Genomic DNA, 24,339 nt, shown 5'->3' with positions numbered 1-24,339 from the left:
AGCCAGTCGCCGACGGCCCTCGGCCCTCGCTTCAGAGGCCGTCTACCTGCCTCGTCCCTCGTCCGTCTCTCCATGACGCGCGCGGTTGCATCTCACTGCCGATCACCTCTGTCCTTTTCCCCTTTGCCCCGCCCGCCCCAACAACGTAACAACCTCCACCAGGACAAAGCTAGTTTACCCACCACTTTGTAATCATTCTCGGATATGACTGCCGGCGGCTTCATGCTTACCGCTGCAACCTCTCCCCACGCCCGCATCAATCGCATACATATGCACATGCTCAATCTATGCAAAGATGTCCGTCGGCCGCATGGCCGCGGGGCGCCGCCGCCTTGACTCACGACGTCGAGAACGCAGTGAGCTGCGCGGGCGTGAACACGGGCAGGATGTGGGCCTGGGCGGGTCAGTATGCGGGTGGTTTCCCTGGGGTAAACAAACCTCAGTGTTGAATACGTGGGCTGGATGTGTTAGCTCTCAGTCTCTGCCCAAAGTACACGCCGACTCACTGCTCAAGGGGATGTGGTCAGAGTCGTCAAAGAGCAGGTACAGGTACTCTGCGCAGAGTCAGCTGTGCACAACGGGACGCGCCAAGCTAAACCCACTGAGCGTCTCGGACAGCCAGAACGTCTCCATGCGGTCCTCCTGCTTGGCCGGGTTGATCTGCACGTCCTGGATGATGGCGTACCCGCCGCTGTCGACACGGCAGTGCTCCTGGAACGCCTGGAAGATCTTCCAGCCCCACTCGCGGTACTTCTCGTCACCGGTCGAGCGGTACGCGAGCATCAGCGACTCGACAGTCTCGGGGCGGAGGATATTGCGTGCGTCAATGAGGCCGGTGCCCGGCTTGATGTACCAATCCTCCATGTCGGCCCTCTCCTCAGTGGGTTGGCGGAACATGACGATCTCGGCACCGAGGCCAGTAGCCGTGTTGTACGTGTCGACGCAGGACTTGACAATACCGCTGCCGACAATGAAGTCCTCAGTGTCGTTCTCATCGAGGTTGTTCCAGTCGAGGTCGCGGTTTCCGCTCTCGGTGACACCGAGGATGAACGAGCCACCGAGGAAGCACACGAGGTGGTCCTGCTTGGGGGTGACCTGCCACGTCCTGCACGGATTAGCGATGGCTCTTGCACTCCAAACCCACATCTGGCCGGTCTGGGGGATGCGCACAGGCGTAAGCTCCTTGGTGAAGATGAGCCCGCTCTTCTTGGTCCTCCCGACCAGGTGCTTCTTGATACCGCCCATGGCCTCGTCGTACATGTCGCGGTAGACCGACTCCTGGCGGCCGGTCTGGAGCCACTGCTTGAGCAGGTACTCGTAGTACGAGTCCCCGCGCGAGCCGAGGCGGATGTCGGACATGATGAAACCGCCGTTCTGGGGCGAGATGAAGATGGGCGCGATGCCGTCGTTCGTTGCCTGGTTGCGAATCACCTGGAGCACCTATCCCATCAGCACGGTCGGCACCACGACCCACCTTCTCCGCCTTGCGCCAGTAGATCATGTCGCCGGTCAAGTGCGAGAGGTACTTGAACTCGAGCTGGAGCGTCGCCGCCTCGGCCAGGCTCGCCAGCCCGTTGTTGTCGCGGTCAGGGATGCCCTGGCGCGTGTGCAGGTTGATGCCGGAGTAGGGAATGCCAGTGGGCGTGTCGAAGGCGCCGAGGAGGCGGTCGCCAATGTCGGTCGCGCGCTCGAGGAAGAACGGCGCGTCGGCCTGCACCGCCGGGTCAGGGTGCACGCTGGTGAGGTAGTGGGCCGAGAGCAGGCCGCCGAGCACGCGGATCGTCGTCTCGAACGTGTTGAACACGCCGTCGCGGTCAAAGTCGAGGTTGGCGCGGCACCACACCGCCGCGCGCTTGTACTCGTCGACAAAGTCCATGACGAGGAGCGAGCCGAGGGAGTCGATGATCGTGTACCCGACACCGCCGGCCGAGGTCAGGTTGGAGCCCGAGCACGAGAGCGGGTGGAGCTCGTCGGCGCCCATCGCGCAGCGCTCGTACGCCTTCCAGCTCCACTAGGGGGGTCAGCGACGAAGGGCTTGGCGCTCACGTCAAACGCCTCGCGGACGGCATCGCGCCGCTCAACATCAGCGTCGAGGTGCAGCTCGGTCGGGGACACCTTGGGCCGATCGGACGGCTCGAGGCGGCCGAACCGCAGGCCGGGGAGGAAGGTCTGCGCCGAGGTCGGCTCGTTGTTGGTGCCGAACACGAGCTTGGAGGCCTCGGGCCAGACCTGGGTGTGTGAGCTGGGCTAGACGAGGCGGGCAAGCCGCACGAGCTCGTGCTCGCGCCGAGAGGAAGGCAGTACTCACCTTTGCGCCGAAGAAGACGGCTGCGGCTAGGCCAGCAAGGAGGAGGAGGAGGCGCCCGCCGTTCGGCGCATCTCCATCCTTCTTCTTGTCAGCGCTGAAACCACAGCGGCGAGCTCACCTTGGTCGTCGCCCTTTCAACGCTGCGCTTCTCATCAGCTGGCGCCGAGCTCGACGCCGCCGGTTTACGCTCGCGTAGCGTATTGCTGCTCATTGTTGGCGAGTGTGTGAAGCCAAGAGCTGTTCCCAGCGTCGACGTGTGAGATGAAGCGCGCGAGGGGCAGCGACGGTCACCGCAGCACCAGCGAATCGTCGTGGCCGGCTGCGCGTCACCGCGCGGGGTCCCCGCACTCGTCGCCTTATTCTCATGCATCTCATCAGATCTCGATGCATCAGATCGCTTGCTACAAGCCCAACTCGCTACGACGCCTACGACGCCTACGCCGCCTCCATTAGTTGCGACCCAGCCCCCTACCGCATTGATAAGATGCAACTTCAACTCTACACAATCTAGCCGTATACAATCCTCCTATGCGCACGCGCGCTCACTCCCAAATGTTGGCGAAGGGGTCGCGCGTGTCCTTCTTCGGTGGCGCAGGCGCGGCCACGGGCTGAGCCCACGGGTCCGCGGCCGTTGCGCCCCACAGGTTGCCTGCGGGCTGCTGAGGCGCCTGGCCCCACTGCTGCTGCACGGGCTGCGACTGGACCGGCGCGGCGCCCCACTGCACCTGCTGCTGAGGCTGGGTCGCCGTCGGCGAGCCCCACTGCTGCTGTTGCACGGGCTGTGTTGGCTGGCCCCACTGCGACTGGGCGGGCTGCTGCTGCTGCTGCTGGGGCTGCTGGGCCGGGGCACCCCACGCGGCCTGGTCGTTGAAGCCGCCCCAGTTGTTCTGGGCAGGCAGAGGCGCCTGGGTCTGAGACTGCTGAGGCGCAGTCGACGTGATACCGCCGTTCCACGATCCGTAGGGGTTCGCCTGGGGCGGAGGGGCATTGGAGGCGGCGAAGAAGCCACCAGGAGCGACAGCAGAACCTGCGGGAGGCTGGGAGAAGAGGGACATGATGTCAGCCTTGGCGGTCTGCGCGCGCGGCGTGGCAGAAGGCGCCTTGAAGTCGAGGTCGTAGATGTTGGAGGCAGGCGCAGCGGGGGCCGCAGCAGGGGTGGGGCCAGGAGCCGTCGCGGCCGTCACAGCAGGGGGCGAGCGCGCCTGCGGCACAGGAGCGGCGGTCGGCGCAGCGGCCGGCGGCGCTGGCTCGTCGCCAAAGATGTCAAAGAGAGGCTGGGCCTGCGGTGTGGGGCGGGCCGGCTGGGCCTTGGCCTGCGTCTGGCGGGAGAGGAGGGGGTGCTGGCGCGGCGCGGCGTTGGGAGGCGACGCGGGCTTTGGTGGGGCTGCTGGCGCGGTCGGCGTAGGACGCGTCGCGGTGTTGACGGGAGGCTGTGGTGTCAGGCGGTGCTCATCGCGTCGACCTACCGCCTGCTGCTGTGGCTGTGCGGATCCGTCCTCGAGGACACTGGGGTCTTTTGGTGGCGGACCGTCCATGGCCCAGCGGCGCGACTCGTACTTTGACCGGATGAACGATTCGATTTTGCTGTACAGTCAGGACGTGCTCTTTTGCGGCAGTGTCGCAACAGGCGCTGCGCCACTACTCACTGCTCGGGCGGGACGTGTCCAGCCTTGAGATGGCGCTCCCAGTACAGGTTGGCGCGCCTGTTTCCCCACTTCTGAACAGTCTTCGCGTACGTTAGCTCGGGCCGTGCACGCCGCCACCCAACTCACCTCCATCTGCTCCGGCGTCCAGATGTCGAGGTCAATACTCTTGACTGGAAGTTGTCAGCACAGGCATGCACCGCCTCACGCACCCTTGCTAATGTGCGTGCCCATGGACCGGTGGATTCCGGAGCACCGGATACAGAGGAAGACGCCGCTGTCGTGTGAGCGCGGTACGGGAGGGCCGGGGGTCGACTTACAGGTTCCATGATGCCCAGCGCGCGTCTGGGGGATGGTCAGCGAGTGATATGGACGGGAGCTGGCTGCTGGGTCTTCACGAAGCAAGCAGCAGCGCTCGCACGACGTACCGTTCTTGCGACAGTCTGCACAGGCCTTGTTGTCGGGCTGCTTGACGAGGTCGCGGAGGATGCGCGCGTTGCGCTCTGTCTGGGCCTTTTCTGGTGCGTGTAAGTGGGTGCTACAGAGGTGTGTAGCCTGACTCACCCTGCCTAGACATGGGTATGTGCAAGATGTGGTTCGAGTTGGGGGGGAAGGAAACGACGACGAGTCGACAAATGCGGCCAGCACAACATTGCATTGACGACAGCGCGATCGATCGAGCGGGACACGAGGCAGGCGAGGGGACGCGTTGCAGTGGCTGAAGCGCCTAAACTCCCTCAGGCCTATATTCCCCCACTTTGTTGCACGCCTAAGTTGCGGCAGTTGACTTCAAACCCCACCCAGGGCGTTGCGGGAAACGTGGTAAGTAGCGGTGCCTGGACAACTGACGGCCGTGTGCCGAATTGTTCTGCACGCTGCCCGCTGGCAGCAAAAGCCGCAGCACCACCCTCAACCGTGACGACGACGCCGACGACACGCGCCAAAATCTCCAACGCCTTTCAACATTCCCCCCATCGCATCTTCGACTTTGCACGTTGCTCACATCACAATGAGCGAAGTCGCTAGCGAGGAGGGCAACCTCCGTGAGTAGGCTGTCGCGTCAGCTGCTTCCCCCCAGCCCAGCCCAGCTCACCCACCAGATGCCTTCGTCCAGTCATTTGTGATGATTGTCGTGTCCGAGATTGGTAGGTCTTGGCTCCAGATCCCAGCTCACACCCAGGCGACAAGACGTTCCTCATCGCGGCCATCATGGCGTCGCGGCACCCGCGGATAACCGTGTTCGCCGGCGCGTTCGCCTCGCTCGTCGTCATGTCGGTGCTGTCGGCGGCGCTGGGGCGGGCTATTCTGGGCTTCATCCCCAAGGTATGTGAAGTGCTGCGCTTTCTTTCTCTCGGGCACTAACCGCAGCAGGTGTGGACGCTGTGGGCTGCGGCCGCGCTGTTCGTCATCTTCGGCGTCAAGATGGTGCAGGAGGCGCTCGCGATGCCGAGCTCGCACCTGCAGGACGAGATGCGCGAGGTCGAGGAGGAGCTCGAGGAAGACGCGGCCGAGCACGACCTCGACGTCGGCGCGGTCCCGCTCGAGGCGCTCGAGGAGGGGCGCTCCCTCGGCCCGCTCGAGAACGGGCTCAGCGGCCGCCCGTCGCGCCCGACCTCGCCTGCGCCGCCCGGCCCGCGCGCCGTCAGCCGCTCGCCGTCGCGCACCCGCTCCCAGTCGATCGTCCTCCCCGGCGGCAAGGCGCTCGGCAAGGGCCCGTCAGAGTTCATCCTCCGCGTCCGCGAGGGCACGCGCAACGGCATCCAGATGATGACCAACCCCGTCTTCGCGCAGGCCTTTATCCTCACCTTCCTCGGCGAGTGGGGCGACCGCTCCCAGATCACGACGATTGCCATGGCTGGCGCTCATGTGAGTTGGCGATGGCGGCCGAGCTGATCGATCCCCTAGAGCATTCCGGTCATTGCATTCGGCACCATCCTCGGCCACTCGCTCTGCACCTTCCTCGCCGTCATGGGCGGCCGGTATCTCTCCACAAAGATTTCCGTCAAGCACAGTGAGTCGGACGACGTGTCGGGTGACTGCGAGCCACCGTCTCCCGATGGATGCCACTCGGGCCTCGCTGACATTTCGCAGTCTCCCTACTGGGCGCCTTTGCCTTCTTCATTTTCGCAATCCTCTACGCCGTCGAGGCATGGCACACGCCCCTGGACGCCACGGACGCCGCCTAGGGTGACGGTGGCGGGCTGCTGCTGGTGCCACGGGCTGGCACACAGGGATGGCGCGAACAGACACTGTCGCCTGCTACAGAACAGGGGGTCCGGTCTTCGGACTGACGACACGGCGGTGAAACGGTGTTGTGCCGGCGCCGGCGTCTGGCTGGCCCCCGCGACGTGTTCGCGGGGGAGAACCCTTCATAGCATCATGCATAGACCGAGCTTCGGCTCATGTACAGAATTGGACCACCGAGCGCGATATGCGGGCGCACGCGTGTAGACACGGTCGTGGCGCGTGGCACCTTGCACCTGGAAAGCGCGGTCGCGTGCACCGTGCACCGATGCGCGATCGGGAGAGCGGGGTTTGGCGCGCGCATTGGCCGGGCCAAGTCGCCAAGGAGGGGTTAGCAGCTGTGGACGCTGCGGCCAAGCCGTCGCCGAGCTCAAACGCTGTGCATCTGCTGCGGACATGGCGACGTATCTAAACACAACAACCTCGCCACCCTTACTTGCCTCGTCGCTGCTCGACCTTCTCCCAAGCGCCCTGGGCACCCTCCCAAGCGTCGACCGAGAGCACGCCTTTGCTGTCGGCGCTGGGGAACAGGGTCCCAAGCTTGCGCAGTACAGGCAGGGGCGAGTTTTGCAGAAGCTCGCCGAGTGTCATGAGGTAGAGGGGCAGCGTGGGGGGGTGGGTGCTGAGGGGTTAGCTCAGCCAAGCAGGAATGACAAGCTCCACCCACTAGATCTCGGAGAGGCGCAAAGTCCAAGCCGGGTAGCCCCAAAGCTCTGGTGCCGGGCGGGGAAGGAGGCCGCGGATGAAGCCCGGAGGCGAGAGGTGGTGGATGATGACGAGGTCGGGGTCGGACGGGAGACCGAGGTCGGCCTTGACATCGTGGTCGAGGTGGACCTGCGTCACGTCGGACGGCGCGACGCCGCCGCGCGCGTACTGACGCGTCACGCGCGTCAGCGTGTCGGTGGCAGAAGGGGCCAAGAAGAGGATTTCAACGCGTCGCGATCCGGCGTCTGATTGTCAGCTGATTCTTGCCTTGGAATCATAGCTCACCGGTGTCAACATAAACTGCAGCCTTGACAGTGTTCTCGCCGAGGTCCTCGATCTCCTCGATGCCCAGGGGCGGGGACGGCGGTGTCGAGCTGGGAGGCGACGGGGGAAGGTGGAGCAAGCTCGTCGTGATCACAGAGTGGTGCTTGATGCCGAGGCCCTCCCCGTCCCACACGCTGATGGTGCCCACGCCCCACTCGCCAGCCCACTGCACGGCGCGTCTCACGCTCTCAATGTAGCGTTCAGCTACTAGGCGGCGCGACTCGGCCGACTTGGTGGCACCAGGGACGAAGATGAGCGCGGCGTGCTGAGGCGGGTCCTTGGTAAGTTCATCAGGCGGCGTAGGGTTGGCCTGGAAGATGCGGAGGACGATAGACGAGAGGGTGAATGCAACGTGGAGGAGGACGAGGAAGGGGTAGAGAAGGAAACGGAGGAAGTGGAGAGGCGAGCGCTCGGCCGTGGACTTCGGACGCTTGGGCGTCGTCCCCGACAATGGACGCTTGAGGTCTCGCACCGGGAAACGGTTCCGGAGCTTGGGGATGGGGCGAGTCACAGACTGCTGGGCAGCGGGCCGGGGTTGAGGGTGGACGAGGACAGGCTGGGCGGGAGGGACCACAAAGTTGCGTGCGGCAATCGGTGCGGCTGGGGTCACGACTGGCTGAAGCAGGGCCGATGGCGCAGGGTTGGTCATGCTCGTGAGCAGCGACTTGAGAAGGGTCGTGTCCGACTGGTTGGAGCGGTTGAGGAACACGGCGGCGTAGCTGAGGATGACTGAGACAATGTCCTTCCAGTCGGTCATCTTGCCCGCGCCAGCGTCGCCACAGGCGAGCTTGCCGGCGCCCTGGGGGCCGAGGATGTAGTAGCCGAGCACCTCGCGGATGAAGGCCTCGTGACGGGCAGTGAGGGGGTGCTCGTACATGAAGGTGTTCATGGCCGGAGCGAGGATGACTGGGGTCTCGGGGGCAAGTGCGCGGAGCATGGACAGCTGGGGGGGGGGGGGGTTAGTGCAAGCTGCATTTCGTTTACGAGCGCGCAGCTCACCACAAGGTTGTCACTCAAGCCACCCGCGATCTTTGCGAGGATGTCGGCCGAGGTCGGCGCGACGACGACGAGATCCGCCCACCTTCGCAACTCGATGTGGAGGATCGGGTCGCCGATCTTCTTCCAGTCCGACCACTCGTCCTCGTCGGTCCAGACGCGGACGCCGGGGTTGCTCGCCTCGACGGCCGCACGGTCGTAGAAGTGGAGCGAGGGGCGCGTCGCGACGACCTGCACATCGACGTTGGGGTCCTTCTTGAGCGCCTCGACGATGAGCGGGATCTTGACGCTCGCCACCGAGCCCGTGGATACGAGCACGACACGGAACCGTCCGTCAGCGTGCTCGGGGCGGTGGTCGGCCGACGCGAACGGCTTGCGGGCCGCCGCGGGTGTGTCGTCGGCCATCTCAAAGTCGTCGTCCTCGTCCGCTGCCTTCGCCGATACGAGTCCCAAAGCTGAAGCCGGAGCGGAACTTGGCTCCCCAGCACTGGGCACCGCGTACCCCCGCGACGGACCCGCGGCGGCCTCAGCAGCCTCAGCAGCCTTCTTGGCCTCCGCCGCGCGCCGCTCCTTCATGATGACCTCGCCCTGCGCGTACAGGTCCTTCCGTGCACGCGTACGCGGGCTCTCCGGCTCATCCTCCGCCGGCCGAGTAGTCGGCACGTTGGAGGGCACGGTCGCCGAGACGATGGTCGCCTGGCCCATGGCCGGGGTGAGGGTCGTCGCCGAGCTCGAGGCCGCGGCCTCCTGCTGGATCCTGAGGCCCGACTCTGCGAGGTCGCGCTCGTTGATCCAGCGCTTGCCGCAGCTGACGCATTCGCGGCGCGGGTCCTTCGTGCCGTCCTTCCTGCGGGGGAAGCCGACGAGCGGGACGCCGGCGCACGCGGGGTCGGGGCACGCGGCCGAGAGGAGCGAGTAGCCCTGGAGGAGGAGGGCGGCGATCGCGTCGGCCGCGGCCTCGGGGTCGGCGCGCTTGGCTGCTGCGTTGGCCAGCGGCGGTGGGGAGACGGCGGAAGAGGAGGAGGGGGCGGCGCGCGCCGGCGTGCTCGGGGCCGGGAGGGGCTCGGGCGTCGCCGAGGCCGTGGCGTAGGTCGAGGGCGCGGGCTCGTTTGCACGCGCGCGGTTCGGCGCCTCGGGCCCGCCGTCACAGAGCGCGCAGAACTGGATCGCGGCGCGCCCCGCGCGCTGCGCCGCACCGGACGGCTCGCGCATCAGAGGCGTGACCCCGCACTCGTCGCATTGGAGGTCGGTCAGCGTCCAGCCCTGGAGCATGTACTGCCCCAGCTGGTGAGTCAGCAGGTGCAATGGGGATGGGTGGAAGGGAGGGGGGCTGGCGTGGCTGGGGAAGCAGCGGGACGCAGCACGACGCCCAGCGCTACTCACCACTGCTGATTTCGACTCTAGTCTGGACGACATGCTTTGAATCGCGATGGGCATGAGGTGGAATGCGGCGATGAGATGTCGCAGGTCGTTGCGAAGATGGACACCTCCACGCTGAGTGGTGCGGTGGAGGTGGTCGATTGGTTCCGTGACCATCTCGAGCAGCGACGCGACACGACGGCAACCTTTGGGACTTCATGCTTCTTCACATTAACTACATACACATACAGGAAACTGTGCACACTCGGGCACTGCACGAAGAGCATTGCCCGATGACGTCCGCATTCATTCTCTCTCGCTCACATTACCAATCGTGTCCGTGAGGGATGGGGTCTCCGTGGGACCTCCATCTGCCCCAAGTGTGGCAGCCTTAGTCCTCCTTGCGGGCGAGCGAGGGGTTCTGGGCGGTCAGTTGAGGCTCCGACAGCGATTCAACTGGACTCACAGGGATGCCAAACGGCGCAGCCTCGGCCGTGAGAAGGCCGTGGAGCGCAGTGTAGTAGGCGCAGGCAGCGGTGACGATACCAAAGTACCCGGCCGCCTTGAGGATGACGGGCTTGACCAGGAGGTAGCCGATGCCGAGGAGGAGGAAGGTGAGAGAGAGGAAGAAGACTGTAGTGTGAGTGTGGGTTGTCTCAGGTGTGCACGGGCCTACTCACACACAGCCACAAGACCGGCGCTCGAGCGGAAGGTGGCGAGGAGCATGAGCGTCGTGAAGACAAACCATACCATCATGAACAAGCCCAGCGCCTGGTCAAGGTCGGTGCCCTTGTACGCCGCAAGCATGCCAGACGACGGCCTGAGGGTAGCGCGTCAGCGTGGCCTTGCACCAACGGGCTACTTGACTCACCAGAAGAGGAAGCCGACTGAGATCCAGAAACCACCATAGCTGATTGTTTGTTAGCCAGGCACGCCAAGTGGCAGAGTGGGCGGCTTTGTGTGTCGCACACGCTACGGCCGTCTGGATCGGGCCATACACGCATTCCAACTCACCTGACAAAGGCAGTGAGGCCAAACGTGTTGCCAACGCAGAACTCGAGGATACCGGCGAGGAACTGGCCGGCGCCACCGAGGGCAAAGGCGAGACCCGTGACGATGTTGGGCTCGGCGAGGTGGCGAGCCTGGCAGGTGTCAGTCTAGCTGATGGTGGAGAACCTACCTTGACGTTGATGAAGCTAAGGAGGAGCGTAGTCGACGCGAAGCAGAAGAGGCCTGGCAGGTTAGACACGCAAGCAAGAGCTAACCCACCAAGAGGACCGGGGTTGGCCTTCTTCTTGGGGCCGTAGATGGGGAAGCCCGGCTGGCGCGAGTTGTACACGTCTGGGGTGTGAGCAGAGCGGTGTGGGGCTACTCACTGAGGTGCTGGCCGCTGTTGTAGCCGTTGTGGTCGTTGACGTGGACCTCGCCGGCGACCTTGGGCTCCTCGTGGGTCGACATGGTAGCTGCGTTGAAGAGGAAGGTGTTGCTGGGTCTTTGAGGATGGTCTGGACGAGAGGGAGGTGAGCAAGCGTGCTGCTGGCTGGGTTATGGGAGGAGCAGGGAGTGGGGACAAGGGAGGAAGGAAGGAGGGAAGGCAGATGGGGGGCGTTTAATAGTCGGAGGAAGGGAGGAAGGGGGGTAGTCGGAGGGGCTGGACTCGGAGGGGCGCGAGGAATGACTGGACTGGAGCAGTGTCGAGCAAGACTGTTCGCACACTGCCCGATGTGTGTGGGTGAGGGCGGGAGGGCGGGCGCGTAGTGTGCTGCTTGCTGCCTAGTGTTGACTCCCACTCGCTCGTCTCGTCGTGTTTGACCCCCCTTTGCGGCTGTGGGCGGCGCCGTCCCGAGTGGACGACCGGACGACGACTGATCCACTCGTGTCCATTCCATTCCTCGGCATCGGCTCTGCGCGGCTTGACTGCGAGTGAGCACCTGGGACACCTGGGCGAGCAGCTGACCGCCCCTCGCCCTGCGTGGCAGCGTGCGACCCGCGGCAATAGCCCCTACTAGTGTCATGCTAAAACCCCTCGTGACGACAGTTGCCGCAGCTCACCACCGCCGCCGCCGCCCGCCCCGCCGACCGACGCCCTGCCGCGCCCCCACGCGCCCCCACGCCAAGCGTGCCAAAGATAGCAACGTTGCTATGATTCGACTGCGCACCGGCCCCGCCGCGCCCCGCTTCACTCTGCCCATTGTTGCATGACTCAGCGCGCGCGCGGCGACGAGGCCGGGGCGTACAATGAACAATGACGAGCAAGGGGGCCGCGGGGTGCGCGGGGACGCGGGGGCCGGAGGCACGACGACCCACTCTGCACCGAGCGGGGTGTTGCCGGGCGTTGCCGTTGCTGTTTGGGGGTCCGCCCGGGATCCGCCAAGCCACACACTTCGTCGCAGTCACTCAGTCGCCAATCAAAGGACGGCGCCGAGGGGTCCCGTCTTGGGCATCCTGGGGTTGCTGGGCCTTTGGAGGTCATGATGAGCGGTCGAGATGCTCGCGTGACTCGGCTTCGCGTTGCCCATCGCTGTCGCTGATCTGCATCTCGCCACGGTCGGCTAGGGCTGAAACGGTGGCTCTGGGCGCGAGCTGACACACCACCCCCGGCCCAGCCCAGATGGCGACAGTGCCAACGATCCAACGAACAAGAACGACACGTTGAGAAAGTCGAGGGGTGGACACGACGCGATAGGCGCGACTTGGCATGGGTCGCACAGGCCCCCGATAACGCACCGCCGCTCATTGCGCTCATCGGTTTCAGTCGGCCCAGAAATTGCGACCCCCTGGCGTTCGGTGCCGGGCCAGACGGTCAGTGCGCCGACGGCAGCCGACGACAAGGGGGTGGTTGCGTGAGTGAGCGAGGAGAGCAGGGAAGAGAGGATGGGGAGTGGGTCGCGGGGGTCGTGGCTCCCACAGCTCCGGTGCGGGCAAGGAAGCCTGGTGGTGTAGTCTTCAGCGGGGCAGTTCCACGGCGCTCGAGTAGATGTCAGCTGCTCAGCGCTATGAGATCAGCTCTCCGATATCGGTGTCTCGAGGGCGTAATCAGGAGATTGTTGTTAGCGAGCAGGGCGAGGGTGGGCCGAGTGGGCCGAGTGGGGCGAGTGGGGCAAGTGGCGGCTGCGTGTGGCGGCAGGCGACAGACTGACCTTGACCTCGTCACCGTCACCCTCTCACACCACCCCTCATCAGCCCAGCCGGCACCCACTCATCCACTGCATGCCCATTGTATGTACATACAACTGGGCTACCTTGCTTCTCCTTGCGTCTGTCTCCTTGCGCCTGTCTCCTTGCACCTCCTCTCGCCCACCAACACGTTAGTCGTTCTTGACAAGGGGCACGACCTGGGGTCAGCGGGCCCTCGCAATCCACTCACCGGCAGCGAGAAGGGCATGCCCTCGGCGGCGTAGAGCGCGCTCGTGGCCACGTAGAACGCGAAGAAGGCCGCCACGCAGCCGACGTACCCGCCCGCCTGGAGCACCTTGGGCGCGATCATGAGGTGGCCGACGCCGAGGAGGAGGAACGTGATATCGACGGTGAAGACTGGGGGGTGCGCGTCAGCGCGCTCTCTCTCGCGGCCGCTGCCACTCACAGACGAGGAACAGCCCGACGTTGGACCGGATCGTGCCCACCGTCATGATGGTCGTAAACACAAACCACACCATCATGAACAGCCCCAGCGCGTTGTTGAGGTCCTCGGGAGTCTTGTACGCGGCCAGAATGCCGCTGCTCGGCCAGAAGATGAGGCCGATGCTCCCCCAGAAACAGCCGTAGGTAACAAAGGCGGTGAAGCCAAACGTCGCGCCGGCAAAGTACTCGAAGATGCCGGCGACGAACTGGGCCAGCCCGCCGACGAAGAAGGCCATCCCGACGACCATGTTGGCGGCGTGCAGGCCGCGCGTGTTGGCGTTGAGGAAGGAGAGGAGGAGGGTGGTGGACGCGAAGCTGAACAGGCCTGGGGCGTGAGCGGGCGAGCGGGCGAGCGGACGAGCGAGCGCAGCGAGCGACTAGTCGGCGAGGCTGCGACTCACCCAGCGGCGTAGGGTTGGCGCGCTTCGGCGGGCTGGGCGGCAGCGCGACCACTGTGTGGCGGTAGTCGGATGGCACGGCGTCGCCCTTCTCGGCGTCGTAGCGGGCTGCGGACATTGTGTAGGGAGTCGGGTTAGGGGGGAGCGCGGGGCGGGGACGAAACCGGGTCGGGGCGCTGGGTAGGCTGGAGCGAGCTCGAGGGCCGGGTCTGTCGGCGCGGTGGGGGGTGGTGTGCACCCAACGCTGCTGGGTTAAGTACCTGCGCGCAGTGGCGTGGGGCGAGCGACGAGCCCGCGGGCCCCCTACGCTGGGCCAGGGCGAAGCATACGTCGATGCGAGCACATTGCCGAAGGTCACTTGCGATGCACGACGCTACGCACGACGCACCGAACAGTGTGTCCCACCGCGCCCACCGAGCGGCCGCGCTCGTGCCACACTGGCGACTCGCGACTACTGCCATAACATCCCCCGCACGACCCCCACGACCCCACCACACTCGCCCCTCCGGCAGCTCTGTACCCGGCCACACACCCCGCACAGGTCCGATCCGTTTCATGCTGCTGCCCGCGGTACAATGCGCTGGGGCCATACAAGACGAGAATACACACAATGCGTCTACAGCCCACGCCTAGGCCATGCCCTCCTCCTGGCGCATCTTGAGGCCCAGTGCCACGTACTCTTCCAAACAGTCGGGGTTGCGCAAGGTCGCAGGGTTGATGGCCGACACGGGCGAGCCGTTGATCACCTTGCGGATGGGCACTGCGCAGGTTAGCAACGCGACAGTACCCGCGACACCACAGCACTCACCCTCAATCTTCTTGCCAGTAAGCGTCATGGGGATGTCGGCTACCTGGATGATTTTCGCGGGCACATGGCGAGCCGAGCGGGCTGTGCGGATCGAGTCCTTGATGAGCTTGAGCAGCTCGGGGTCCAGTTCCTTTCCAGGGCGCATCTGACATTGTTAGCCCGCGCCTGTGCACACCACTCACCTTGACAAATAGCACCACCTTCTCGTCTGATCCGCCCTCGACGAGGAGGCCCACAACGAGCGTCTCCTCGACACCCCGTGCGGCAAATGCCGGGTTCTCCAGAACAGAGTAGATGTCGGTCGGCCCGAAACGAATACCGCTGGGGTTCAACACACCGTCTGACCGTCCGAGCATGATGAAACCACCACCGTTGCCGTATCGCGAGGGGGTGATCTGCACGCTGCAGCATGTTAGTACGCCTCTCGGGTATCCCGGCATCTGTCGGCCTCACTAGTCGCCATGGTCTGTATCCGTCAGCGCCAAGCCTTGGTCAAAGCTCTCGCTGCCACTTACACCAGTTGCCCTCGTCGTCTTTGAAGTAGCTGTCCAGGAAGCGCTCCTGTGCGTTCTTGACATCGGCCTCGGCAATGTTCTGGCCATCGGGCAGCAGGTCACGAGGCAATGGCCAAAAGCCAACCGGCTCGATGGGGAACGCCTTCCGGACAATGAGCTCGCCGGCGTCACCAGAAGCGTCGGTCGTCGTGTCGAGCGCGCTTGCCGAGTCAGCATGGGTGGGGTGGGGTCTAGTCACGCGACTTACAAGCCAAGCATACGGCACTGGATCTCGCCACGGAACACGGGCAGGCTGGTGCAGCGGCCCGCGAACACGGAGCAAATGTCGGTTCCGCCAGTTACCGAGCCGAGGAGCACGTCCTTCTTGACGTTTTCGTAAACAAAGTCGAACAGGTGCGCGGCGAGTGGCGAGCCCGTCGACATGATCTGCCGCAGCGTCGTGAGCTTGTGCTTCTTGCCAACGTCGGGGTAGTGCTTCTGGTCGGGTTAGCGGGCTTCTGTGCACTATGAACCCACCGAGATCTGCTCAATGTACTTGGCACTCGTGCCAAACGCAGTGACGCCGTGCTCGTCAATCATGTTCCACATGGTGGCGGGGTCCTTGAGAGGCGAGCCTTCGTAGCAGACAATGGTGGCACCGGTGGCAAGGCCCGACACGAGGTACTGGAACATCATCCATCCGCTGTGCACGTCAGTGCCCGCCCAGAAATACCACTCACGGTGTCGTGTAGTAGAAGAAGACATCCCCACGCGTGATATCGCCTTGAATGTGGTGCTCGCGGAGCGAGTCGAGCAGCATGCCACCTTGGCGGTGCTGCAGGTGTGAGCGGGACAGCTCGCCAGCCTTCAATACAACTCACAACAATGGCCTTTGGCTTGCCCGTTGTTCCACTGGAGAACAGGATCCAGATCGGGTCGTTGAAGCCACCACGCTCAAAGGTGGGCTCGGCGGGCTCGGTCCCAATGAAGGACTCGAAGGTCTCGAACTTTGTACGGGCGTCGGGAGGGTTTGCGAGGAACTTCTTCACATCCGACTGGGGGTTGATCGAGTCAGGGAGGTGGTTGATCACGACCGTCACAGCCGGGGGAGTGGCCAGAGCCGAGAACAGCTTGGGGAGGAGCTGGATGAGCGGGCGAGCCTTGCCGTTGTAGCTGGGGTGTCAGCGACGTCCAACTCTGGCAACTCACACAACACCGTTGGAGACAAAGAGGACGTGTGGCTTGATCTGGCGGTCAGCGCAAGTCAGAGCCAGCGACCCACCTGCTCAAGACGCTCGATCACGCCGTCCACGCCAAAGTCGGCAGCGGCAGAGGAGAAGATGGCGCCGACCGAGTTGGTCGCGAGGAGGACGGCAACGGATTCCTAGTCGCGTCAGCGGGCTTAGCACTCGGCCACTTACAACGCGGTTGCCGCCCCAGTAGCAGACACGGTGGCCCTTCTTGACGCCAGCCGCCTTGAGGCCGCGCTGGATCTGGCCGACGAGGTTGAGGAGCTCGCGCTGGGTGATATGGCGGGGGGCAGGGGTGTAGCCCTCCTCAGGCGAGTGCTCAGTCGTGTCGATGACAGCAATGTCGTCGGGGTGCGTCTTGGCGTGGCGGAGCTGGTTCTCGGCCCAGTTGACAGACGCGTTGGGAAACCACACGGGGTTGGAGCGCGGAGGAACCGCCTCGTCAACAAACTGGAAGTATCCGTCAGCGCGCAGCTCCGACAGTGCCCTCAAGCAACGCACCGGCGTAGCACCCTTGTCACCGAGCACGCCCTCCCAGTCCCAGACCTCGGACCAGAAGTCGCCGCGGTGCTCGATCGACCACTTGAGGAGGTCCTCGTACGTGTCGAGCTTGAGGCCGTACTTCTGCGCGACCTTTTCGCGGAGGAGCGTCGACTGTGCGCGCTCGGGGTGCGCTGGGAGCCAGAGGAGATCAGAGTCGGCAGCTGCGGTGGTGGTCATGATGGCAGATGGTGTGGAGAGCAACGAGGAGCCGAGAGGGGGGCTGTCGTTTTGGATAGATGGAATCGGTGTGCCGATGTTCCGCTCCTTCTCCGCTTGTCGGTCACCTCGCGTGAGGGCGCGTCTTGGAGCTTGAGAGCGGGGTCGTCCCGTGGCCCGTGGGGTTGTGCGTCGGATGCTGCTGGACTGGGTGAGGCACTGGCAGTCCGAGCCGATTGGGGATACCGAGACCCGGCAATATCAACCGCCGCGCCTGGCCGGACCATGCCGAACCCCGCACACGGCCGAGAGCGGATTCGCGATTGTTCTAATGGTCACGTGATGTGATATTAGATGCTTGATGAGGGTATTAGGAGCTGAGCAGTACCATTAGGAAAGCCACGTGGAAGGGTGGAGCATTTGAGTTTAACGGCGCGTCATGGCCTGGTCACTTGATCACTGCTGACTTTGCTTCCGCACAGTCTGTCGCTCTCTCGACGTCACCATGCGTCCAAAGTGGAGGGAAGCGGCGAGAATAGCAGCCACACGACAAGGACTTCAACAGCGACCCTCATCGCGACCACTTGTACAGCTGCAACAACCTCGTATCACAGCTCCATCACACCGACGCTTCCACTCCTCACCGCAGCGTCCTCTCCTCCACACCCTGCCCAGAATGTCATTCTCAGAGCTCTACCCCCAAAAGGTCCCCGCCCCGCAGGACACCGACCTGTCGACCCTCTCAAACTACCAGGACGTTCGCACCACCCACACCGACCTCGAGTGGGAGATTGACTGGGACCGCAAGGTGTTTGGCGGCAAGGCCGTCGTTACCCTTGAGGCTACAAAGGACAAGCTCGACGAGGTCATCCTCGACACGAGCTTCCTCGACATCAAGGCCGTCGAGATTGCGGGGAAGAAGGCGGTGAGTCGGGTGCGACGAGTCGACCTAACTGTCCACAGGAATGGAGCCTTGACGACCCCATCGAGGTCATGGGCCAGGCACTCCACATCAAGCTCCCCAAGGCTCTGACCAAGGGCGAGGTGAGCTCGATGTTACCTTCCACATAGCTCACCACAGACTGTCGACATCACGGTCCTCTACTCCACTACCCCGCAGTGCACGGCTGTGGGATGGCTCAACCCGGTGTAAGTGCGAGAAGCGTGGGTTGCTCCATGTGGACTGCGCACGGACGATTGCACCTTGCTTTGGACTCACACCCGCAGCCAAACCAAGAGTGGCAAGTACCCCTACCTCTACTCGCAGAGCCAGGCGATCCACGGCCGTTCGATGATTCCCTGCCAGGACACGCCCGCCATCAAGGCCACCTACTCGTCGCGCGTGACCTCTACTCTCCCCGTGCTCATGTCGGGTCTGCGCCAGTCGCCCCCTCCCGAGGCACCTCTCGAGCTTGGCAAGAAGGTCGAGTATGTCTACGACCAGGTGCGTTACTCTGGCCCTATACTGCCAGCTAATTCGCTTAGCCCGTTGCCATCCCCTCGTACCTCATTGCCATCGCATCGGGTGAGGTTATCTACAAGGCGTTTGAGGATGTCAAGGGCCGCAACTGGCGTACTGGTGTCTGGACCGAGCCCCAGACCATGAAGGCTGCATACTGGGAGTTTGAGGAGGACACTGCCAAGCAGGTCGCTACAGCCGAGGACCTCACCTCAGCGTACCGCTTTGGCGTTTACGACTTCCTCATTCTCCCCGATTCGTTCCCCTACGGCGGCATGGAGAACTGCTGCTTGACGTTTGCCACTCCGACACTTATCGCCGGCGACCGCTCGCTCGTCGATGTTATCGCCCACGAGATCAGCCACGTGAGTTGTGCAAGGCGCTTTAGAACTGACCCCAGTCCTGGTTCGGCAACTCCATCGGCTGCGCTTCGTGGGGCCACTTTTGGCTTAATGAAGGCTGGACCACCTACCTCGAGCGTCTCATCATTGGCAAGCTCCAGGGCGAGGAGTCTCGTCAGCTGTGAGTGATGATGCACACCGGGTGCTTACTTAGCTCCTTCATCATCGGCCGCGTCGGCCTCAAGGAGTCGCTCAAGGGCTACAAGGATGAGCCGCGCTTCCAGCGTCTCCTTCCTGACCTCCGCAAGCACGAGGACCGTGAGTCGGTTGACGGCGGACAGCCGAGCTGACCGACGTAGCCGACGATGCGTTTAGCCAGGTCCCCTACGAGAAGGGCTCCAACTTCCTTCTGTACCTCGAGCGTACCGTCGGCGGCCTCGACCACTTCCTCCCCTACATGAAGGACTATGTCAAGACATTCACTAACACTTCGATCACCACTGGCCAGTGGCGCGACCATCTGTTTGACTTCTTCGGCCGCCAGCCGGCCGGCGAGCAGTACCTCCGCAAGCTCGGCCAAGTTGACTTTGACGAGGTGGGTTTATGTGGCGAAAGGTGTGCTGATGTGCAAGTGGCTTCATGGTGATGGCCTCGACCTCTGCGTCGATGTCCTTTACGACCAGTCGCTCGCCAAGCCGTGCAATGAGCTGGCCGACCGGTGGGAGAAGGCGCTCAAAGGGGGCGACTTTTCTCAGTTCACGGCCGCGGACGTTGCCGACTTTTCTTCCACTCAGAAGACTGTCTTCCTTGACAAGCTCGGCGAGGCCGCGGAATCGTTCACGCCGGCGGCCGCCAAGGCACTGGACCATGCGTACACCTTGAACAACCAAGACAACGCAGAAATCAAGCTTCGATTCTACAAGATCGCCCTAAAGAGTGGGCCGGAGTATGCCGAGAGCGCTGCCGGTGAGTCACATTGCCCCCAAAGTTGGGTTTGGTGCTGACGAGGACGTCAGGCTGGGTAGTGACCAAGGGACGCATGAAGTTCTGCCGAGTAAGTGTTCGATGTAGAAGGTGCCTTCGAACCCTTCGGTGGGCATCTGGGTGGGCATGACGTCCCCCAAACTCTGTGGTTGTGGGCATGGCTATCCACGTCGCCAATCTCCGTTTTCGCGTCCCGAGCAAGGAAAACGCGTGTCGCTAAACCCAAAATCCAGCCAATCTTCCGTCTGTTGAACGATCAAGCGCCGGAGCTCGCCCGTAAGACGTTTACGGAGCATGCGGACTTCTACGTGAGTTAAGCGAATGCCGAACGGCATCGGCCAAAGCGCGTCCGCACGAAAGTTGGGAGCTACGCGTCCATTCAAGCTTTGGTGGGCGCGAGGCTCGCAACTGGTGGAACACTAGGTTTTGTGGGCAACACGTCGCTGACATCCATTCCTCCGCGTCTAAACAGCACCCTATTGCGCGTAAGATGATCGCTAAGGACCTAGGCCTTGAGCTCTAGTCGGTTGTCGTAAATGCAGTCGGAGTGCCACAACAGTAACAAGGTTTGAGCAATTGGGAAACGCCGCTGCCCTAGGAATCTCCCAACCGAGGAATCCCAATCCTTGGTGGGTATCATTCCAGGGCGCATGTTCCTGGCCTGCGTTCCAGTTGATAACGCCTGGCGAGAGCACGACTCCCTGCCAAGTTTGGTGGCGGGGGCGGTGAAAGACTCTGGGTTTGCAGAGGCTTGTGTTTACTAAACTGTAAATATGAGGTGGTGCCTACGTCGCGTGTACAATGTGGCGCGCGCGTGTGCAAAGCAAAGGGCGCAAAAGGTCGTGGCATGTAGGCATAACTAGGGAGCACAGGCAGAGCCGCAAGGGTGATCTACAATAGCTCGCACGACATGGTGGGGTCGCGCGAGGCTGGGGAATCGCGCTTGGAGGTGATTGGCGTATGGTACAGATGCGTTGGAGCAGTAGTCGTACACGAGGGAGGGAAACTGTACACGGAGAGGACGGAGCGGAGCGGGAGAAGAAAAGAAAAGAAAAGTCCGTTGGGCGCGGTTTCACTCGCGAGGCGGTCCAGAGGCGTAAGGCGTATGGCGGAGGGCGTCTGTTTGTGCGACACGGTCGACGCCTCGAAGAGCCTCGTCGCCGTGTGCCGGCTATTGGACAATGTACTCCTCCCACGGCGAGGGCGCCGGGACGACGGGTGGGGCGGTGGGCGGTGCGGCGGCGGCGTAGAGCGGGGGCATGTAGTGCGCGTAAGTGGCTTGGGGCACGGCGTATGACCCCTGGGGAGCGGCTGCGGAGTCTGGCGCCTGCGGCGCCGCCACGGCGTACTGTGCGGGGAAGTACGAGGCGTGCGGGTTACCAGGCTGATCGGCACTACTACGCAGCGGCGTCAGCCCGGCGCTGGCGGCCGCCGCCATGGTCGCCGGGTCGCTGTATGCTCCCGTCGAGGTGGCTGGTGGCGCCGGGGCGCCGGCCGAGGCGCCGGCGGCAGGAGAAGGGTCTGATGCCAAGTGATAGTGCTGCTGTTGCTGCTGGAGTCGGGGCGCCGAGGCATACGAGGGCGGGGGAGTTGTTGCGGGCGGTGCGAGCTGCTGCTGCTGGAGCGGCTGGTGCTGCTGGAGGGGCGAGACGCCGTAGACTGGGAAAGCGGTGGGCGAGACGAGGCCGCCCCTAGGGTTGTACGACGCGCCATACGAGTGCTGCTGCTGCTGCTGCGCCTCCCAGTGCTGCTGCTGGTAGTAGGCGTCGTGGGGGGAGAGGGGCTGCTGGAGCTGGTAACCGACGCGGGCGTGGTGGTAAGGGTGCATTCCGTGGACACGGTATGCCGTCTCCGCCATGGAGCGGGGCGATGTGATGAGCGCGAGCGCGTTGGGAGCAGAACGCGCGCGCTGCTTCTTGAGGAGCTTTTTCGTGCCGCCGCGCTCGTACTGGTAGTCTGGGAACTTTTTCTTGAAGGCGCGCATGAGGCGCTCTGCGAGCTCGTTCCAAGGAGCCTTCTGGTCTGGGGTCATCGAGTTCCATTCCTTGCCGAGGAGCTTTGAGAGGTCGCCGGTGGAGAGGTTGGGGTTGTGGAGTGCAAGTTCGGGCCTGCGAACACGCATGTAGATGAAGTAGACTGTTCTGTGTCAGCCACATGTGGCGCGGCGCCGAGACGATCCTGGATCAACACGACAGCCGAGGCTTTCGACGCGAGACACTATGCTCCACTCGCGACGTGCCCGGACGTGCCCCACACTCCACTCACTGTTCATGGGGCGGCGGGGCGTGTAGTCTGCCTTGCGGTCCTGGCGAAGGAGCTCTGGGAGCGAGTCCCAGTCGTCAAACGAGTTGTTGGGCCACTGCACGCTCGGGGGGACGAGCTGGGGAATGACAATGTTGTCCGTTTCCGTGGTCGAGTGTAATGGCGAGTAGAGGTCATAGTCGGGGGACACGGGCGTGACGGGCGAGGAGCGGTTATCGGGAGAGCTCATCTTGTCATAGCTGGGCGGCGACGCGTATGATGTTGATGCGTCCGAGATGGAGCGGCGCGATGCAAAGTAGTCGCCTGTTGCTGGGGGCAGTGGCGCGTCGCCCGTCAGAGGTGACAGGGGCGTGTTGGGGATGGGGTGGACTGCAAGGGTTGCCGATGCCGGGGTGGACATTGAGTAGTTTGCGAACATTCTATCCGAGCCGCGGTGGTGGTACGACTGGCTAAAGTTTGTAGGGGGGATGGTGATGGGGGCAGGCTTTGCCATGATGTGGAAGCAACAAGATATTACAAGGACCGCGGTCGACGAGGTGTTGTGTTAAGAGATCAAGGAAGGTGGTGTGGTCAAGGGAGAGGAAGGGGCAGTTGTGGAACACGGCTATGGTATCGTGTATCAATTGCAAGAGGCAAGGCGAGGAGGGGGGAGAGATGGGCGAGGTGGGGTAGTCGGCTGTTGTGATAGATCTTAAAGAGGACCGAGCCGGCTGACGAGGTATCTGGGCTGGGCTCGGCGCGTGCGACGTGCGAGTCGAGGTACCGACGACAAGTGTTGGAGAAGAGCAGAGGACTAGACTGGCCGCGCGCATCGATCGCAGCCGACTGTGCCACAGTGTGTCACCAGGCCATCGTTCATCCCACGCCCCTGAAGGGGCTTACGGGCAGCAATGACACGCAAGCAGGAGGCCATTTCGGTTTGCATTCCGTGAGCAGCAGCTTACGACATGGGCCATGTTGTCTGAGACTGGAGGTGGCGCCGCGGCGTTGAAGGGGGGGTGGGGGTCGGGGGGGAGGTCGGGTGGGTCGGGGGGGAAGGGGGGTAGAGAGAGAGGTAAGGGGCGGCCAGAGGGCAGAGGACGGGGGCAGAGGACTTGCCAACTACTACTACGGCCAGATCTCTTGCGGGCCTGGTGCAGTCGGTCGGCTTTGCCGTCCGTCCGTCGAGTGAATCTTGCATGAGACTAGCGTCACTGGCTGTGCCAGGGTCTAGCGAGGGCAAGGGATTAAAAGTAAGCCTCATGAGTATGAAGCAAAGTTGGCGCTTGCGGCCAGGGCGTTAGGTGGGGGGTCAGGAGGGTCAGGAGGACATGGAGGGCACGGGGTGCAAGAGTGCAAGAGTGGGGGGCGACGGGAGACACCCACCACAACACTGGGTCGGCTCTGCAGCGTCGTCAGCTCCACTCGTCCATTCCCTGGCCACCGCCCCCAAGAAAAGTGGGCAGGCAGGTTTAGTCGGTGGTAGCTTGCTGGTTCAGGGGTGGAATCGGTGGAATCCTTGGAACGCCACGACCCACTGCCGCGTGGTGTGGGCGCGCGCAAGAGCGCGAGAGATACAGTCGCGGTGCTCACGTCACCATCCGAACCCTGGGGTCCGAGACGGCCGAGCGAGACAGATGAATAGGGGGCATCGAGGCAAGGCACATGGCAGAAAAAAAAAATATCAAAATGGCCGTGCCTCTGGGCGCTGCCTATGGGCGCTGCCTGGGCGCTTGGAGCCAGCTGTGGGCCCGTCAGATCCTTCTGCTGGCCGCCACAGCCGCCGACGTATGTACACGGGGGTATAAGCCCCTGCCGTGGAGCGCGCCACGCGTCGGGGCGGGCGGTAGCAGAAGCGCCGGCTGGCTGGCGGGGGAGGCGAGAGGCGAGGCGCAGCGCTCGCATTGGGGCGGGCGGGGGGCGGACGGCGGGCGGGCGGGCTTCGCTGCGCCACTGAGCGCGACGGGCCCGCCGTCCCTCTGCTCTCAGAGGCGATTGGCTGTACGTCGCCCCCCCCCCCACCTGCCTCGTGCGCGAATCTGATCCTTCTCGACCAAGTGGAGACGACGCCGCTGGCGTTGGGGAGCCACCACCGCGTGCACAACTGCCCGCCCCGACCGACGCGTCTGCGGGGATCTCGGCTACCGAACCCCGACTTGGCTGGCCGTCCGACGGAACGAACGTCGACGACTCCAGGCCTTCTAATCTTGGACCCATGTGATTCCCAACGCAGCGCAGCGATGCGAGTAACCGCCCGGGGGTGGAGGGATCTGGTTGGCAGCGACGTCGGCCCCCTCGAACCTAGCGTCGAGACGGAGCGGCTGTTACCGCCGCCGGTCGAGCACGCACAGCCGCTCTGCTCTCTCGTGCGTGCCGCGCTCTGCTCTCTGCTCGTGCATGCACGCAGCCCAGCCCCACCAACGCGGCTACCCTGGGTCTCAACATGATCGCGTTTTACTCCCGCG

General features: G+C 63.7%; 9 protein-coding genes across 9 annotated transcripts; 2 read left to right on the top strand and 7 right to left on the bottom strand.

The window, feature by feature from the left end:
* Window positions 1-337: 337 nt before the first annotated feature.
* MNS1 (mannosyl-oligosaccharide alpha-1,2-mannosidase) lies at window positions 338-2,519 on the bottom strand (the record flags this gene model as incomplete). The annotated part of the gene is made up of 8 exons (XM_069354001.1): window positions 338-394; window positions 439-458; window positions 507-554; window positions 603-1,105; window positions 1,145-1,440; window positions 1,475-2,011; window positions 2,047-2,229; window positions 2,427-2,519. 8 exons carry the CDS (start codon window positions 2,517-2,519, stop codon window positions 338-340), a joined length of 1,737 nt encoding a protein of 578 aa, XP_069208643.1.
* A 331-nt stretch (window positions 2,520-2,850) lies between these two features.
* Window positions 2,851-4,528, bottom strand: AGE2 (ARF GAP with effector function(s); the record flags this gene model as incomplete). The annotated part of the gene is made up of 8 exons (XM_069354000.1): window positions 2,851-3,738; window positions 3,775-3,892; window positions 3,955-4,034; window positions 4,081-4,124; window positions 4,164-4,228; window positions 4,272-4,296; window positions 4,380-4,469; window positions 4,516-4,528. The coding sequence occupies 8 exons, from the start codon at window positions 4,526-4,528 to the stop codon at window positions 2,851-2,853; spliced, it is 1,323 nt and encodes a 440-aa protein (XP_069208642.1).
* Window positions 4,529-4,960: 432 nt separating this feature from the next.
* Window positions 4,961-6,137, top strand: GDT1 (GCR1-dependent translation factor 1; the record flags this gene model as incomplete). Its single annotated transcript, XM_069353999.1, has 6 exons — window positions 4,961-4,994; window positions 5,052-5,096; window positions 5,132-5,274; window positions 5,323-5,817; window positions 5,857-5,962; window positions 6,043-6,137. The coding sequence occupies 6 exons, from the start codon at window positions 4,961-4,963 to the stop codon at window positions 6,135-6,137; spliced, it is 918 nt and encodes a 305-aa protein (XP_069208641.1).
* Window positions 6,138-6,627: 490 nt separating this feature from the next.
* On the bottom strand, window positions 6,628-9,756 carry Q8F55_005509 (uncharacterized protein; the record flags this gene model as incomplete). The annotated part of the gene is made up of 5 exons (XM_069353998.1): window positions 6,628-6,817; window positions 6,863-7,145; window positions 7,186-8,167; window positions 8,224-9,504; window positions 9,604-9,756. The coding sequence occupies 5 exons, from the start codon at window positions 9,754-9,756 to the stop codon at window positions 6,628-6,630; spliced, it is 2,889 nt and encodes a 962-aa protein (XP_069208640.1).
* A 214-nt stretch (window positions 9,757-9,970) lies between these two features.
* Window positions 9,971-11,037, bottom strand: Q8F55_005508 (uncharacterized protein; the record flags this gene model as incomplete). The annotated part of the gene is made up of 8 exons (XM_069353997.1): window positions 9,971-10,000; window positions 10,046-10,212; window positions 10,260-10,399; window positions 10,451-10,489; window positions 10,594-10,721; window positions 10,760-10,812; window positions 10,849-10,920; window positions 10,956-11,037. The coding sequence occupies 8 exons, from the start codon at window positions 11,035-11,037 to the stop codon at window positions 9,971-9,973; spliced, it is 711 nt and encodes a 236-aa protein (XP_069208639.1).
* Window positions 11,038-12,887: 1,850 nt separating this feature from the next.
* Window positions 12,888-13,716, bottom strand: Q8F55_005507 (uncharacterized protein; the record flags this gene model as incomplete). The annotated part of the gene is made up of 4 exons (XM_069353996.1): window positions 12,888-12,896; window positions 12,947-13,113; window positions 13,163-13,525; window positions 13,602-13,716. The coding sequence occupies 4 exons, from the start codon at window positions 13,714-13,716 to the stop codon at window positions 12,888-12,890; spliced, it is 654 nt and encodes a 217-aa protein (XP_069208638.1).
* A 511-nt stretch (window positions 13,717-14,227) lies between these two features.
* Q8F55_005506 (uncharacterized protein) lies at window positions 14,228-16,870 on the bottom strand (the record flags this gene model as incomplete). The annotated part of the gene is made up of 13 exons (XM_069353995.1): window positions 14,228-14,358; window positions 14,407-14,551; window positions 14,589-14,808; window positions 14,860-14,872; window positions 14,922-15,121; window positions 15,169-15,398; window positions 15,438-15,603; window positions 15,641-15,735; window positions 15,782-16,073; window positions 16,110-16,147; window positions 16,183-16,284; window positions 16,322-16,600; window positions 16,652-16,870. 13 exons carry the CDS (start codon window positions 16,868-16,870, stop codon window positions 14,228-14,230), a joined length of 2,130 nt encoding a protein of 709 aa, XP_069208637.1.
* Window positions 16,871-17,525: 655 nt separating this feature from the next.
* On the top strand, window positions 17,526-20,156 carry LAP2 (Leucyl aminopeptidase yscIV; the record flags this gene model as incomplete). The annotated part of the gene is made up of 12 exons (XM_069353994.1): window positions 17,526-17,774; window positions 17,813-17,893; window positions 17,931-17,998; window positions 18,077-18,293; window positions 18,335-18,673; window positions 18,709-18,830; window positions 18,864-18,967; window positions 19,009-19,244; window positions 19,282-19,615; window positions 19,666-19,703; window positions 19,867-19,941; window positions 20,106-20,156. 12 exons carry the CDS (start codon window positions 17,526-17,528, stop codon window positions 20,154-20,156), a joined length of 1,914 nt encoding a protein of 637 aa, XP_069208636.1.
* Window positions 20,157-20,804: 648 nt separating this feature from the next.
* On the bottom strand, window positions 20,805-22,388 carry Q8F55_005504 (uncharacterized protein; the record flags this gene model as incomplete). Its single annotated transcript, XM_069353993.1, has 2 exons — window positions 20,805-21,769; window positions 21,899-22,388. 2 exons carry the CDS (start codon window positions 22,386-22,388, stop codon window positions 20,805-20,807), a joined length of 1,455 nt encoding a protein of 484 aa, XP_069208635.1.
* Window positions 22,389-24,339: the final 1,951 nt, after the last annotated feature.

The sequence above is a fragment of the Vanrija albida genome (assembly GCF_041260175.1).
Source record: "Vanrija albida strain AlHP1 chromosome Unknown contig_4, whole genome shotgun sequence".
Lineage (NCBI taxonomy): Eukaryota > Fungi > Basidiomycota > Tremellomycetes > Trichosporonales > Trichosporonaceae > Vanrija > Vanrija albida.
The sequence above is the reverse complement of the archived record's forward strand: the minus strand, read 5'-3'. Positions and strand labels throughout refer to the sequence as shown.